The sequence below is a fragment of the Pelodiscus sinensis genome, chromosome 17 (genome assembly GCF_052426305.1).
Source record: "Pelodiscus sinensis isolate ZL-2025 chromosome 17, ASM5242630v1, whole genome shotgun sequence".
NCBI classification, from domain to species: Eukaryota; Metazoa; Chordata; order Testudines; family Trionychidae; genus Pelodiscus; species Pelodiscus sinensis.
The window spans coordinates 5,048,165-5,062,789 of record NC_143068.1 but is presented as its reverse complement, the minus strand read 5'-3'; the positions used below and the strand labels follow the sequence as shown (position 1 = coordinate 5,062,789).

Below are 14,625 nucleotides of genomic sequence, written 5' to 3'. Positions count from 1 at the left end.
GCTGTCCCACTGTGTAGTGAAGACAAGCCCTTAGCTTGTACTGCACTAGCCTAGCCAGCAGCAGATCCTCACACAGCATGATGTTGTGCTTAGGGCAGGGAGCTGGGCATAGGCAGACTTAGAATCATAGAACCACAGAGCTGTAAGAGACCTCAGGAGTCATCAAGTCCAGCCCCCTGCTCTAGGCAGGACCAATCCCAACTAAATCAACCCAGCCAGGGCTTTGTCAAGCCGAGACTTAAACACCTTTAGGGATGGAGACTCCGCTACTTCCCTAGGGAACCCATCCCAGTGCTTCACCACCCTCCTAGTGAAATAGCTTTTCCTAATATCCAACCTGGACCTCTCCCACCACAACTTGAGCCCATTGCTCCTTGTTCTGCCATCTGTCACCACTGAGAACAGCCTCTCTCCATCCTCTTTGGAACCTCCCTTCAGGAAGTTGAAGGCTGCTATCAAATCCCCCCTCACTCTTCGCTCCTGCAGACTAAACAGACCCACTCCCTCAGCCTCTCCTCATAGGTCATGTGCTTCAGCCCCCTAATGATTTTGGTTGCCCTCCACTGGACCCTCTTCAATGCGTCCTCATGTTTTTTTTATTGAGGGGCCCAGAACTGGACACAATACTCCAGATGTGGCCTCACCAAAGCCGAATAAAGGGGAATAATGTCATCTCTGGATCTACTGGCAATGCTCCTCTTAATGCACCCTAATATGCCATTAACCTTCTTGGCTACAAGGGCACACTGTTAACTCATATCCAGCTTCTCTTCCACTGTAACCCCCAGGACTTGAGTTCTTATGGACTGTAAGCTGTGTGGGTGTGTCACTTAGGTCACGATTTTCCAGTGGCTTGGGATGGTGCAAGCCCAACATATCTTAGAGGGGGTCCAGAAAGTGCTGAGCAGCTGCCCTTGGGAATTCAGGCCCCTCCAGTTGGACTCTCAAAATCAAAAGTCAGTTTGGCAAATCAAGGCTTTAACCTCTCTGGGCTGCACCTCCCCACCTGGAAAGGGGGGCCGGCAATCCTTCCTTTCTCCCATCCTTTGTCTTTCCCAGTGGAGAAGCTCTCTGGGGCAGGGACCGTCTCTCACAGTGTGTATGTAACTGTGGAGCTGTATCAGCAGCCTCTTTCATTCCCATGCTGGGTCCAGGGCAGGTAGCATGCCGAGAAAGGAACATTTCTATTTCCCCAGCTGGGTTCTGGACTCCTGCTCCCGACCTGCCAGCCCTGCGATGGGCACACAGCTATGCAGGCTGGTGCCATGAGGGCTGTCAGTGCCAGGCGGGTGAGTGCACTGACGTGCAATTAACAAGGGAAGGACAAGGCAGGCGGAGAAATCCAATCCCCAGTCAGACGTGACTTGGAGGTGGCAAAGTATTTCCAGAAGCCTCTTGTCACCTTCATTAGGAAAGGTCAAAGCCAATCCCCCCAGGTGATTTGAGGAGAACAAGGTGGTTATTAGTGTGATCCATCACCATCGCCAGGGACACACTGCAGGTAGCAGCAGCATGTTCCGGAGCCAGGGGTGACTGCTCTCTGCCCTGTGATCTGTGTGGACAGCCAACCTGCCCTGGGGCGCACTCCCTGCGCCAGAGCACAGAGCTGGGTGGAGATCACAGAGGCAAAGCACCCCCTGAGGCTGAGCTAAGCACTGGGACTGGAGCAGCGACACACAAACCTCTCCCCACTGGAGGTTTGCACTGAATGTGTCGCAAGTGTCAGGAGTTTAGTAGCCTCAGCCTGGGCTCCAGCACAGCGCCCTCGGCTGTGCGGCAGCTGATCACCTCCCGTTCAGGAGGCGCCCTACCCGGGTCGTCAAGCAGCAAGTGGCTTTGGGGGGACTGACAGAGAGAGGGCCCAGCAGTCTGGGGAAGGCCAAGAATCCTGGAACCAAACCTAGGGCTGCCAGGTGTCCAGTATTGACCCGGACAGTCCGGTATTTTCTGCTCCTGTCCAGTAAAAAAAATCAGAAAATACCGGACACCTGAAATGACTGGCACTTTCTGATTTCTTCCCGGCCAGGGGGTGAAAATACCGGACCGGCCGGGTCAATACCGGACACCTGGACACACCCAGGAACTGGGACCAGACCCGCCCCCGGCTGCGTAACTGGCTCTGCGGAGGAGCTGTCTGGCCGGGAGCAGGGAGGCACAGGATGGTCGCCAGTCGATGGCAGCCTCTTAGATACAAAAAGCTTCTTAAAGGGGCCATGCTGTTTTTGTTTTATTTTATTTTATTGCTCAACAACTTTGGTCTCCTTTTTTTCCCTCAACAAAATGTTTTCCCCGGTGGGGTTTTTTGGTGGTGGGGGGGGGGGGTTGGTATTTTTGGTTAAACCATCTGGCAATCCTAACCAAACCCCAGCCCAAAAAGAGGGCCTGGGTCTGGCTTTCATGGGAGTTTGGCCAGATTTCAGCCAGAGCCACCAGTAAGAGCTGCAGGGGCATCTCAGGGGCTTTATCCAGCCGAGCCCTCCTGGGCTACTTCTACGCTGCACAGAGATTTCAGAACAAGCTATTCTGGAATAGTTATTCCGAAACAGCTTATTTCGAAATAGCACATCTACACTGAGGGAAGCCTCAAAATTAGTCCGAGGCAGGCTTCTCGCATAGTTATTTCAGAAAAATGGCCATTATTCCGAAATAACTGTACTGTGTAGACATCCCCCAATGATTTCGATCTAACACAGTCTTCAGCACCCAACATGTTGTGCTGGAACTTTGCCCAGCTGTCAAGACACAAATTCCCCATAACATCTGCCCCATAAGAATCTCCACTCTCCTGTGCAGGGCGTAGGCCACTTGCTAACTGCCAGGGCAGGGGTGGGACACAGGGAGCAGAGGCCCAAGGGCAGCTTAGTACATGCTTGGCCAGATGGAGCTTTCCTGCATTTTCCTTTTTCTTGGAAGCAGCTGGCCCTTGAATACCAGAGCCAGATGAGACGGGCCATCGGTCTGGCCTGCTCTGACCATTCCTGTGTCCCTGCTTTGGTTCTCTTACCTCTTAAGCATCCAGCTCTGCATAAGGCGCCTGGCTTCCCAAGGTGGCCACTTCAAGACTCAGTCTGGTTGGCTCTTTTTTCAGTGAAAACACAGTGAGCCTGGCCAGCCGGACTAGGGACCTGGCTGCTTGTGGTCACAAAATGCCGACAGAGTAGCAATGTGGCACGAGCAAACAACCTCCACGCTTGGCTATAGCAGGAGCTCTCAAGCCTTCCCATGCTCAGACCGCCTGCCCTGGGTCCCCCCCCCCAACCTCCTCCCGCCTCGATATGTGTTCATGGCCCTGTTGTTACAGGTATCGATCAGGGCACAAAAACATTCCTAGGGGACTTTGTGAGAAAAGTTCATTCTCCTGCAAGGAGGCTTTGGGGCTGGGGGATGCAAACAAGAAAAGGAGCATTGTCTCAGATTAACCTCCTGTCTGACAGCACTTACCCTGAGACTGCACTCAGCATTTCCAGTCACCTTCTCCATCCCCCAGCAGCCCGGGAGGGAGGGAGGGAACTAGGACTTGCTCTGCTGCAGAGGCATTGCCAGCTCAGGTGATGTGACTTGCACACGGCCAGTGGCCACACTTCACTCCTCTCTAGGACGGGTGCAGGGCAGCAGCAAGGCGTAGGGGTCGCAGTTACAGCCAGGCACAGTGTGAGGAAGAGATGGGTCCAAACTCAGGAGTCCCTGGTTCCTTGGCCAGGTCTATTTTTATTTACATTATGGTAGCACGTAGCAGCCCCCCGTATCACCAGAGCCCCATGCGTGCTGTATGGACACACAGTAGGGGACAGTCCCTCCCCCCGTCCAATGGGACGACATAGGTAGAGAATAGGGGAAACATTACAGGCGAGGAATTGAGACACAAAGTCACTTGCACAAGGCAATGCAGACGTTCTGGAGAACAGGAGGGAGCCAAAGCCAGTGCCTCATCCACAGAACCACCATTCTCTGCCTGCTAGCTTTCCTTAGTGAAAAGCCACTAGGAACGCTCAGGCCCAGTTCACCCTCCCTTACCCACGCTGATTTCAGTGAGACCGTTTATGTAGTAAGGGATTAATCAACCTAAGGGTGGCAGAACTGAGCCTTTCAGCTGGAAGTCTGTGAGCTTGTTTGAGGATACTAGAAAGTGAGATCCGCCTAAGTCAATGGCCTTTATTCTCCTTGCATCTGTCTCATGGCAGGTTTTAGTCCACTGACAGCTCTATGAATCAAGCATTAGCTGACAATTCATGGTGGCTGGTGAAGATAAAAATCATCATCTCTGCAACCCTGTATCCAGTCCCATAGCAAGAACGAGAGAGCGTCACGCCATGAAATCAGAGGCCTGGAAAAGCAGTGTTCATAAAAGCAAACTATTGCTTCAGCCCCAGTGCAATGCACACCATGCTAGCCCACTCAGGCCTGCTGGGAGTGAGCAGGGGCCGGCCTGTTGCACAAAGATGAATCTTCTCTGCAGTGCAGAGCCAGCCTGCAGCACTTTTTGCCTTGGGAATTCAGAGTCAGAAATGCTACAGGTAGCTGGGCGTAAGGAAGGGCTGGACACCTAGGCCACGTCTAGACTGCATGGCTCTGTCGACGGAGCCGTGTAGTCTAGATGTAGCCCTAGAATAATCGACATGCTAAGGTAGGGGTAATCAAGCTTCATGCTTCGTGGCATATAGCAATGACTCGGAGCCAGGAAGGAATTGTTTTGAGCACGGACAGCACAGCGCAGCTGGCCAGATGCATATTAGCATGAGGGGTTTTCTCCATTTTTCTGATGTGTCAGGTATTAGCCACGTCTGAAGCCAGGATACCAGACTTGAGGGACCTGCTATGGTTCCTCCAACTCCCGCATTCCAATTCCTTCCAGAGCTTCCTTCCTTCCTTCCTAGACATGGACCATCAGGGTGCTGCATTGTTCTTCCAGGTGCCTCAGGGAGAGTGGAACAATACGCTGTCTCGGGACAAAGACAACGAGATCCCATGCCGGCGCATGCGGAGTGGGAGCTACATCAAAGCCATGGGGGATGATGACAGTGAAGACTCGGAAACCAGCCCCAAACCGTCTCCGAAAACAGCAGCTCGGAGGCAGAGTTACCTCAAGGCCACCCAACAGTCCCTGAGTGAGCAGAGCACCACACACAGGTAACTGGCTTAGGGATCCTTTGCACGCCAGGGCTTTAGCGTCAAACCCAGGAGTGGGCCCGGGAGTTCTACTGAGGGCATCCACATCTAACCTGGAGCATTCCATGCTGGGCCTTCCAGCATCCAGATTAAAGATGGTGTGGGGTGCCATCGCCTTCATTTTCTCCATCTGAGTGGGACGTTTGGCCTCATGGGAAGTTATCAATGCTGCCCTCATGTGGGTAGAGTTTGGGCACCCTGGGAGAGGGAGCTGGGAAGCGGGGAGTAAGAGGAGGAGACAAATGGAGAGATGAAGATAAGGTGGAGGAATGAAGCAGTTGCTTGTTCCCTAGTGATTCTAAAATAACCCTAGGGCTACGTCTACATTGGCATCCCTTTCCGGAAAAGGGATGCTAATGTAGACTTCGGAATTGCAAATTCCGCGGGGGATTTAAATATCCCCCACGGCATTTGCATTTACATGGCTGCCGCTTTTTTCCAGCTTGGGGATAAGCCGGAGAAAAGCGCCAGTCTAGACGTGATTCTCCGGAAAATAAGCCCTTTTCCGGAGGATTTCTTATTTATTCTTGAAATAGGAATAAGAGATCCTCTGGAAAAGGGCTTATTTTCTGGAGAATCACGTCTAGACTGGCGCTTTTCTCCGGCTTATCCCCAAGCCGGAAAAAAACGGCAGCCATGTAAATACAAATGCCACAGAGGATATGCAATTCCGAAGTCTACATTAGCATCCCTTTTCCGGAAAGGGGTGCCAATATAGACACAGCCAAGGGGTTTGAATTGCACAGGATCTCTGTCTCCAGTAGGAAGAAGACATAAGGACAAGTATTTTGATGATGTATGTTGCCTTCAATGCACTTACACTGGTTTACATCTGAAAGGATTTGGCTCTTACTGAGGAGTGAAGCTTACACAAGAAGCTGCTGAAACATGGAAGACAGCTTTTAGCACAGTGTCTCCCAGCATGGCCACATATTCCCATTCATATGCTGGCCTTTGGATCCCTGAATCCTTTTTCTGATGTGCTATGGCGGCTAATCCAAAAGATTCTGGGGAGCATCTGTAAGTGAAAGGCACATGGAGCATGGAGCGTGGAGTGGGCTAGGGGATTGGGTGTGTTGCCAAGCTATGTGGAGGATGACACCCGGAAAAGATGAGATGAGGAGGGGAGAACCAAAGCCAAGCATTGGGTTCCAGGGCTGTGTCTACACTGGGCCACTTATTCCGGAAAAGCAGCCGCTTTTCCTGAATAACTTGAAAGCTGTCTACACTGGCCACTTGCTTTTCCGGAAAAGCAATGACAATCTACTGTAAAATTGTCAGTGTTTTTCCGGAAAAACTATGCTGCTCCTGTTCGGGCAAAAGTCCTTTTCTGGAAAAACTATTCCAGAAAAGGGCCAGTGTAGATAGCACAGTAGTCTTTTCCGCAAAGAAGCCCTGATCGCGAAAATGATTATCGGGGCTTTTTTCCAGAAAAGCGCGTCTACATTGGCCACGGACACTTTTCCGGAAAAAGTGCTTTTCCAGAAAAGCATCCTGCCAATGTAGACGCTCTTTTTCCGGAAATACTTATAACGGAAAACTGTTTCGTTTTAAGCATTTCCGGAAAAGGACACAACTCAGCTGTCTGGGGTCCCAACAGAGAGTGAAGAGACTTAATTGTAGCAAGGGAGACTGAGAGATGAGGAGCCCCTACCTGTATATGCAGCAAATGCTGCTACACACAGGTGGTGTGTCTACACTGGGCCACTTATTCCGGAAAATCAGCCGCTTTTCTGGAATAAGCCACGAGCTGTCTACACTGGCCCTTGAATTTCCGGAAAAGCACAGACAATCTACTATAAGAAATCAGCTGCTTTTCCGGAAAAACTATGCTGCTCCTGTTCGGGCAAAAGTCCTTTTTCCGGAAAACTGTTCCGGAAAAGGGACAGTGTAGACAGCACAGTAGTGTTTTCCACAAAAAAGCCCCGATCATGAAAATGACAATCGGGGCTTTTTTCTGGAAAAGCGCATCTACATTGACCACGGATGCTTTTCTGGAAAAAGGGCTTTTCCGGAAAAGCATCCTGCCAACGTAGACACTCTTTTTCCGGAAATACTTATAACGGAAAACTGTTCCGTTTTAAGCATTTCCGGAAATTCATGCCGGTGTAGACGTAGCCACACTCTGTAAACAGTTGCTCCCTGGGCTTTCCCATCACTACCTGTCCTGGTGCTGAGTCCCTGAGCCCCTTAACAGCACTGGATTGAAATTCACAGAAGAGACAAAAAGTGGGAGATGCTGCCAACTCCAGAGAAGACAAAGAGCTAGCACAAAGGGACCAGGAGGGGGTAAATGTGGAGACAGAAAATTAACCAAATGCCATTCAGCTTGGAATAATACAAGTGAATATGTCTGGGGAAGTAATCAGAGACACCTAGGCTGTGTCTACACTGGCATGAATTTCCGGAACTGCTTAAAACGGAATACTATTCCGTATTCAGTTTTTCCGGAAAAGGAGCGTCTACATTGGCAGGGTGCTTTTCCGGAAAAGCCCTTTTTCCGGAAAAGCGTCTGTGGCCAATGTAGACGCGCTTTTCCAGAAAAGAGCCCCGATTGCCATTTTCGCGATCGGGGCTTTTTTTCCGGAAAAGACTACTGGGCTGTCTACACTGGCCCTTTTCTGGAACAGTGTTCCGGAATAAGGACTTATGCCCGAGCAGGAGCAGAATAGTTTTTCCGGAATAGCGGCTGATTTTGTACAGTAGAGTGTCGTTGCTTTTCCGGAAATTCAAGGGCCAGTGTAGACAGCTCGCAGCTTATTCCGGAAAAGCGGCTGATTTTCCGGAATAAGTGGCCCAGTGTAGACACAGCCCAACAGGGTGGGGAGCAGCAATGTGCAGAGACCTCAGAGCAGTAGTTGACTGCAGAGGAGATGTGACTTTATCGTGTGATCTGGTGGGAACAAGAACAGAGTTTAAAGGGTGGCATTGTGAGAGCATCTGGTCCCCAAACAAGGAACTAGCCCCTGTCCCGAGGCTTGGCTCTCCTCTCACAACACTACCATGAACCCAGTGACTTCCCTATGGGTTCTCCTGACTTACAGCCACATAGGAGAGGAGAACTGGGCCCTCAGGTATCACATTCAGCTCTGCATGCCTCAGCCCTGAGAAAATGTTGCATGTGGCCACACACGAGTGGGGAGGAGCTATTTGGAGGCACAGTATGAAACTGAGCCCAAGAAAGTTTTGGCTGGCTCTCAAGCAGTGAACTCCATCTAGCTGCAAACTAGTGTCCAAGAGGTCATTAGAGAAACCAGGTGGGGGAGATGATGTCTTTTGTTAGACCAGCTTCTGCTGGGGGCAGAGACAAGCTTTTGAGCCACACAGAACCCTTCTTCAGGGCTGGAAAAGGTCCCCTGACTTCATAGGGACCAGCATGGCTGGACTACATTGCCCTGTAGACACCATGTGCACTGGCCCTAGGGACAGGGGTGGCCCTAGACTAGCTGCCAGCAACTGGCGAGCCATGCAATCGGCCCCCCACCTCCAAAGCCCTCAATGATATTGCACCACCATTTGGCGCCCCATTTAACTTGGCGCCCTAGGCGACCACCTAGTTTGCTTATATGGACGGGCTGCCCCTGCCTAGGGACTGGGCTTGAGGGGAGTGAATGGGGCTTGTCTAACTACAAGGTTACGTCGGTGTAATTTGTGTCGCACAGGGGTGTGAATAAGCCACCCTGCAAGGGACGTAAGTCATGCTGACCTGAGCGCCGGCATGGACAGTGCTTCCCCCCCACCCCCCGCCCCGGCGAAGGTGGAGTTCTTATGCCAGCAGAAGAGCGCTCTCCTGGCAGCGCAGAGCCTCCCGTGCCCAGCCTGCTCTCTCATTCCCACGTGGGCAAGAGGAATGGGAAGATTTGGGCACAAACTGAACGTATCCAGACTACACAAAACCCCCGAGCCAGGCCAGAGGCTGCCCCAGGCCTAACTGGTACCAGACTAGACCATCCTCTCTCCTAGCAACAGTGTGAGGCCTAGCGCCACCTGCTGGCCTCCCTGCCTTGCTTTTTCATCAGCTCCACTTACTAGTAGGTGCCGCTTGCTTGGAGTCCCCTCCCTGATCAGGAGCGGGCAGTTCAGATCCAGACTGGCCAACAAGCATCAAGAGCACCTGCTGCTGCTCCTGCCCTTTCAGGGCTTCTCACCAGACGTGGGAAACCTTCCCTCAGTTGCCCATTAAAACCGGCCTGTGCTTCGTGAAAAGGCCAATGAATGAGACTGTTTATCTGCAGTGAGACCAGCAGGTTGAGTCTCTGGTCTTGGCCAAGATAAATGGAGATATGACATGTCATATGGGGGTGCCTGGAGTCCACATAGAAACAGGGAGATGAGGAACCTCAAGATCTTGATAGAGTGAACAGAGGTGCAGAACAGTGAGTCAGGACTCCTGAGTTTGATTCTCAGCTCTGCTACAGACAAACAGTGTGACCCTGGGCACAGCACTTTTGCCTCAGTTCCCCTAATGTCGAAAATAGTCTTAATAGTATTGACCCTCCTCATAGGGGGCAGAGAATGTGGCTAAATCGCATGGGATTGGGAAGTGGAAGGCCCTATGCACATGCAAAATGATATCGCTAATTCTCCTGCCCCACTCCTCCCCATCCTCCTGCTCCAGCAAAGAGGGGTATCCAGGTTCCCCAAACAGCCAAAAAGAGCCCTTTTGTGCAGAGTCAGCTTGATGAAAGTGATGCATTGAATGCCAAAGACTGCAGTGAGGAGGGTATGGGACACCACCTGAGGTCAGCCGATGGGCTTCCACCATCTGGGCAAGACTGGTGCTTGCCTCTGTTGGTCCAACAGGAGCCCTAGGCTGTTAACATCCAGGGTGCACTATGAAGTCAAACTCTGCCGTCCACATTCAGGCAAGCCCCTCCAGGGGAGATTTGCTCAAGAAGCCCTGAGTAAGCCCCCCTGAGTTTTGGGCCCAGCTCTCTCCTTGTAGCTGAGCAATGTTGTGGGACAACCATGAGGGGGGTGACGTTGCTGTTACTTTTTATTGGTGAGTCTGACAGTGTAAGGGGACAACATTAAACCCTTAGGACTAAAGCAAACCCTGTGGCCTCCATTCCCAGCGCATTTCCCTGGCAATCTGCTTGGAAGCAGGATGAGTGGGGAGCAATGGATAAACAGCCACAGGATTCTTCCTTTCCTTACTCTCCCATCAGCATCTCCACAGATGGTTAGACACAAACATTTGCCAAATTATCCTGCAGGGAGGGCTGAGCTACTCCTCACAGCCCTGCGGGGCAGAGAAGGGATTATGCAGACCTCCACCACAGGCGATCACAGCAGGACCACAGACATCAAAGCTCATTGGAGTCAATGAGAAGAGTCCTGTTGCTGTCAGAGGGCTTTGGACCGGGTCCTCACTGTCAAGGCTGAACTGGAGTCCTTGGAAACAGCCCTGAGTTATGTGCTGGTGGCTGCACAGAGGCTGGCAGAGTGAGCCCTGCTGCCTGCTTTCCAAGGCCTCCCTGGAGGTCACTGTGTGGCACTGCCCACAGCCATCCAGAAGTATCACTAGGCTTTACCATACAGCCTCCGAGAGTCTCAGAGCTCTGCTTAGCAGGAGTTTGGGGCGGGAAGGGCTTACAGGGCTTCAGCATGTCCAGCAAGGCTCAGTGCCTGAGATGTAGTTCTGTGGAACAGAATCGCCATCTAGTGGCAATTCCGGGTTATCCTGCCAGGTGTATATGTCTGTATAAACTCATGTCCCAAGAGATAGTCCGGTATTCCTGGATCATCCTAGGGGCTGCCCCGGTTAGGCACGGATTCTGCCCAACACTGTTTCCTGTCTATGGGGTATGCTGGGGGGGTTATCCATCATAGGTCAGTGGCTCAGAGTACTCAGAACTGATTTGAAGGGTAAACTTAAAAAACAACAGTCTGGTAGCACTTTATAGACTAACAAAACATGTAGATGGGATCATGAACTTTCATGGGCACAGCCCACTTCTTCAGATGTGATTTGAAGGGGATAGCTACTAGCGCCTGAACTAGCCTTGCACGCCTGTGATGTGGCCTTGAATTACTGGGATGTTGCCTAGACTCTGCCTAGCACAGATGTGGCACAAGTAGAGATGCTGCTGAACCTGCTGTTTTCCCTGTCTCCTGCATAAATGAGTCTCCCTTCCCTCACCACACCCCATCATCCTTCCATCTCGTACCTGGAAAGCAGAGAGGAGGACACCCACCTTGCTCCTTTCCGGGAACTGAGAGGAATACTGAGCGGAGCTGCTCCCCTGTTACATGATTGTTCCTTCCTAGCTTCAGCTGTCATGCTGGAAGGGTGTACTCCTTGTGAGGAAAGAAGGCGCGTGTCCAGTGATGCCGACCTTAAACTGTCACAAATCATGAATCAGTCCTCCAGAATCTTGAGGGCGGGTCTTTAGAATTTGCCTCATGGTATTGGAGCCTAAAAGGGGCTTTTCTCTATGGGTACAGAAAACTGATGAAAACTGGAAGCTGAGATTGGTAGCTCATACCCTGGGGCTTTAAAACCCCCCACAAATGTTGCAAGTCTGGCAACCAAAAGAGTCAGCAACACTGGGTGTCCCATTGCAATGATCATGAGAGCCAGTCTAATGACATCGGGAGATAGACCAGAGTATGCACATGACACCCCTACCCCATCAAAGCAAGAGCATATAATTTCATGTCGACAAACGCTCCCTTTCCCTCCGCTATCTGAATGGGGATAGCGCTGGGCAGGACACACGTTGCAAGAAGACTGTGATGAAAGAGCAGTGATAAGCCATGTGTGTGGCATTGGGTAACCAGAATGCCACAGAGACCAATGTTTGGGCCAACTTTATTCTTTGTCTTTCAGCAGCCCCTTGCAGCTGAGCTGAGGGCCCCCTTGTGCTGAGGGCTGCAAACCCATACAGTGAAGGACAGACCTTGCCCAGAAGAGTTTCTGATTAGAACAGCTCAGGAATTTCATAAAAAAAGCCACTTTCCATCAAAAGCCCTTCTTCGACCGGCCCCAGTTGCAGGCTGGGGGCAGAGCAAAGCTTCACAGTTGGGAAGTGACTTGCCTAGGTCAGCACAGCTAGGAAGAGAGCCCAGGTTTGCTGACTCCCTGTCTCATGAATCACACCCTCGCTACTGGCCCACACCGCCTGTGTTTGATGCTTGCTGTTCATGCAGTGACCTAGAGGAGTGGAGTGTAATCCAGTGTGGCAGGCAGCTTCTAGGCTAATCCCCTTCTCTGTGATGGTCTAATTTGGGGGACAGGGATGGGGGGAATCTAGCATCTCTAAGCGTCTCTAAAAAGCGATCTGCTTTTTCAACAGATAGCATCCACACTGAATGGACACTCTCTCGCATGTAATCTGTGATTACTATGGACGGAATGGCCAGCAGGGCACCTGTGCTTTTTCCTCTTTCCTCTTCTTCCGAAAGAACTCCCTCTTCCCCATCCACACATGCCTTTTTCTGAAAGAGCTCTTTCGGAAAAAGTCTTCTTCCTTGTAGAAAGAGGTTTATCGATTTCGGAAAAACCCCTCAGTTCTTTCGATTTTTTTTCGTAAGAATGCGATTGCAGTGTGGATGTAATTGAAGTTTTTACAGAAAAACAGACGTTTTTCCAAAAAAACTCTGTAGTGTAGACATAGCAGCTATATCTAAACTACACCCCTCTGGCAGCAGAGGGATGTAAATTAGACGTATCGAAAGTGCAAATGAAGCCGGGATTTAAATATCCCATGATTCATTTGCATAATGGCAGCCACTGCTTTTTTTTTTTAAATGGGGCTTTTTTGGGAAAAAACAGCAGTTTAGACGGGGCATTTTCGACAGAAGTGCCCCCATTTCTAAAGATCTTGTACTCCTCATTTTGGAGTACAGGATCTTTCGAAATGGGGCATTTCTGTCAAAAATGTCCCATCTAAACTGCCAGGTTTTTTTCGAAAAGCCCCATTTTGAAAAAAAGCGACGGCTGCCATTATGCAAATGAAGCGTGGGATATTTAAATCCCGGCTTCATTTGCACTTTTGATACGCCTGATTTACATCCCTCTGCCGACAGAGGGGAACAAAATACAGGACTATGTAGCACTTTAAAGACAAGATGGTTTATTAGATGATGAGCTTTCGTGGGCCAGCCCCACTTCCTCAGAATAAACCATCTTGTTAGTCTTTAAAGTGCTACATAGTCCTGTATTTTGTTTCAGCTACACCAGACTAACACGGCTACATTTCTATCACTTTCCGACAGAGGGGTGTAGTTTAGAAGTAGCCAGCCTGACTGGCTTCTGGACTTCCTTGCGCTGCACAGATGAGCCCGTGGAGGGTGCCAGAGGGCAGCATTTCCCTCCGTACCTGCCCTTTCCTACAGGAGGAAGATTTGGCTGGTTGCACTGGGGGTTATTGGTGGTACTGCCTAGATATCACCAATCCTCACAGGAGGCTCAATCCCCTCCTCTCCTGCCACTGCTAGACTGTGGCTTCCTCTGAGTCTCTCTCTTCCTTTGCTCCACAGGAGCCTGGACCGCCTAGACTCCGTCGAGATCCTCTTACCTCCCAAGTTCCCAAGCTGGGAGGAAGAATACAACCAGCTCCCTGACAACATCAATGAGTCCAGCTGCATCAGCCAGGTGAGCGTGAGCAGCGTCAGTTCCATGCAGAGCCGGCCACAGCAGGGCAGGCAAGATGCAGGTAGGGCCTTCCCAGAGATAGAGGAAGGGGACTGGTAAGACTAGGCAGAAGGAGATGTGGGGGTGGGTTGAATTTTTCCTCACCCCCACAAAGTGAAGCCCATATGAAGCTACTCTATTGCAGCATTGCCAGCACACCCGAAGTCAGCCATGTAATCCCTGCTGTTAGTCCAGCAAACAGCTCTGCTAATGACTTTCATCCTGACTGGTAACATTTCCCCTGTGAAAATGTTATCTGTATCTTTGGGAGGTAGCTTTTGGATTCTAGCCCAGCTGGGGAGGGTTACCAAACATCCTCCAGGAACCAAATCAGTGGCAGGTAAATTACTGCAAATCTCTGGAGCGGTTACCACTCCTGGGAAGTACTATTGGCTGGGGGAACTGCAGAGACTGGTTCAGACTAGGTTCAAGAGACCCAGGAGACAAGGAAAAAGCTTGTGATGGGAAAAGGCCAGCCTGAACTGCGGGGTGGGAGGCTCTCTGTGATCCCTAAACTAACCTGAGATTATAACCAAGAGGGCAAACCTCTGCTGGGCGGGTTTGAGAGCCTGGGACAGTGCTGGGGTCTCTATGGGAAAAATAGGTAACCCCTGGTAAGCACAGCTTGCATGTCACCTGTCTGTTGGTTTATTCTCCACTTTCTCTGTGATGCTTGTGTCCTAAAATAAATGTGCTGCGCTTTGTGAGAGCTGGGACCCACTGTCATCATTCCTGGGGGAGAGTGAGCAGCACCCCCTGGACTCAGGTTAGACCAAGCACAGAGAATTGCAGGGGCATTGCAAGCCTAAAGCCTGAAGGGA

General features: G+C 51.0%; 1 protein-coding gene across 2 annotated transcripts in view; it reads left to right on the top strand.

Annotated features, from left to right (window-relative positions):
- Positions 1-14,625, top strand: part of DLGAP4 (DLG associated protein 4) — a 373,686-nt gene that overhangs the window by 277,140 nt on the left and 81,921 nt on the right. For both annotated transcript variants that reach the window (XM_025186419.3, XM_075901397.2), the window contains exons 5-6: positions 4,910-5,127; positions 13,651-13,765. In XM_025186419.3, the coding sequence (XP_025042204.2) occupies positions 4,910-5,127; positions 13,651-13,765 (333 nt within the window). The remainder of the gene's footprint in view (positions 1-4,909; positions 5,128-13,650; positions 13,766-14,625) is intronic.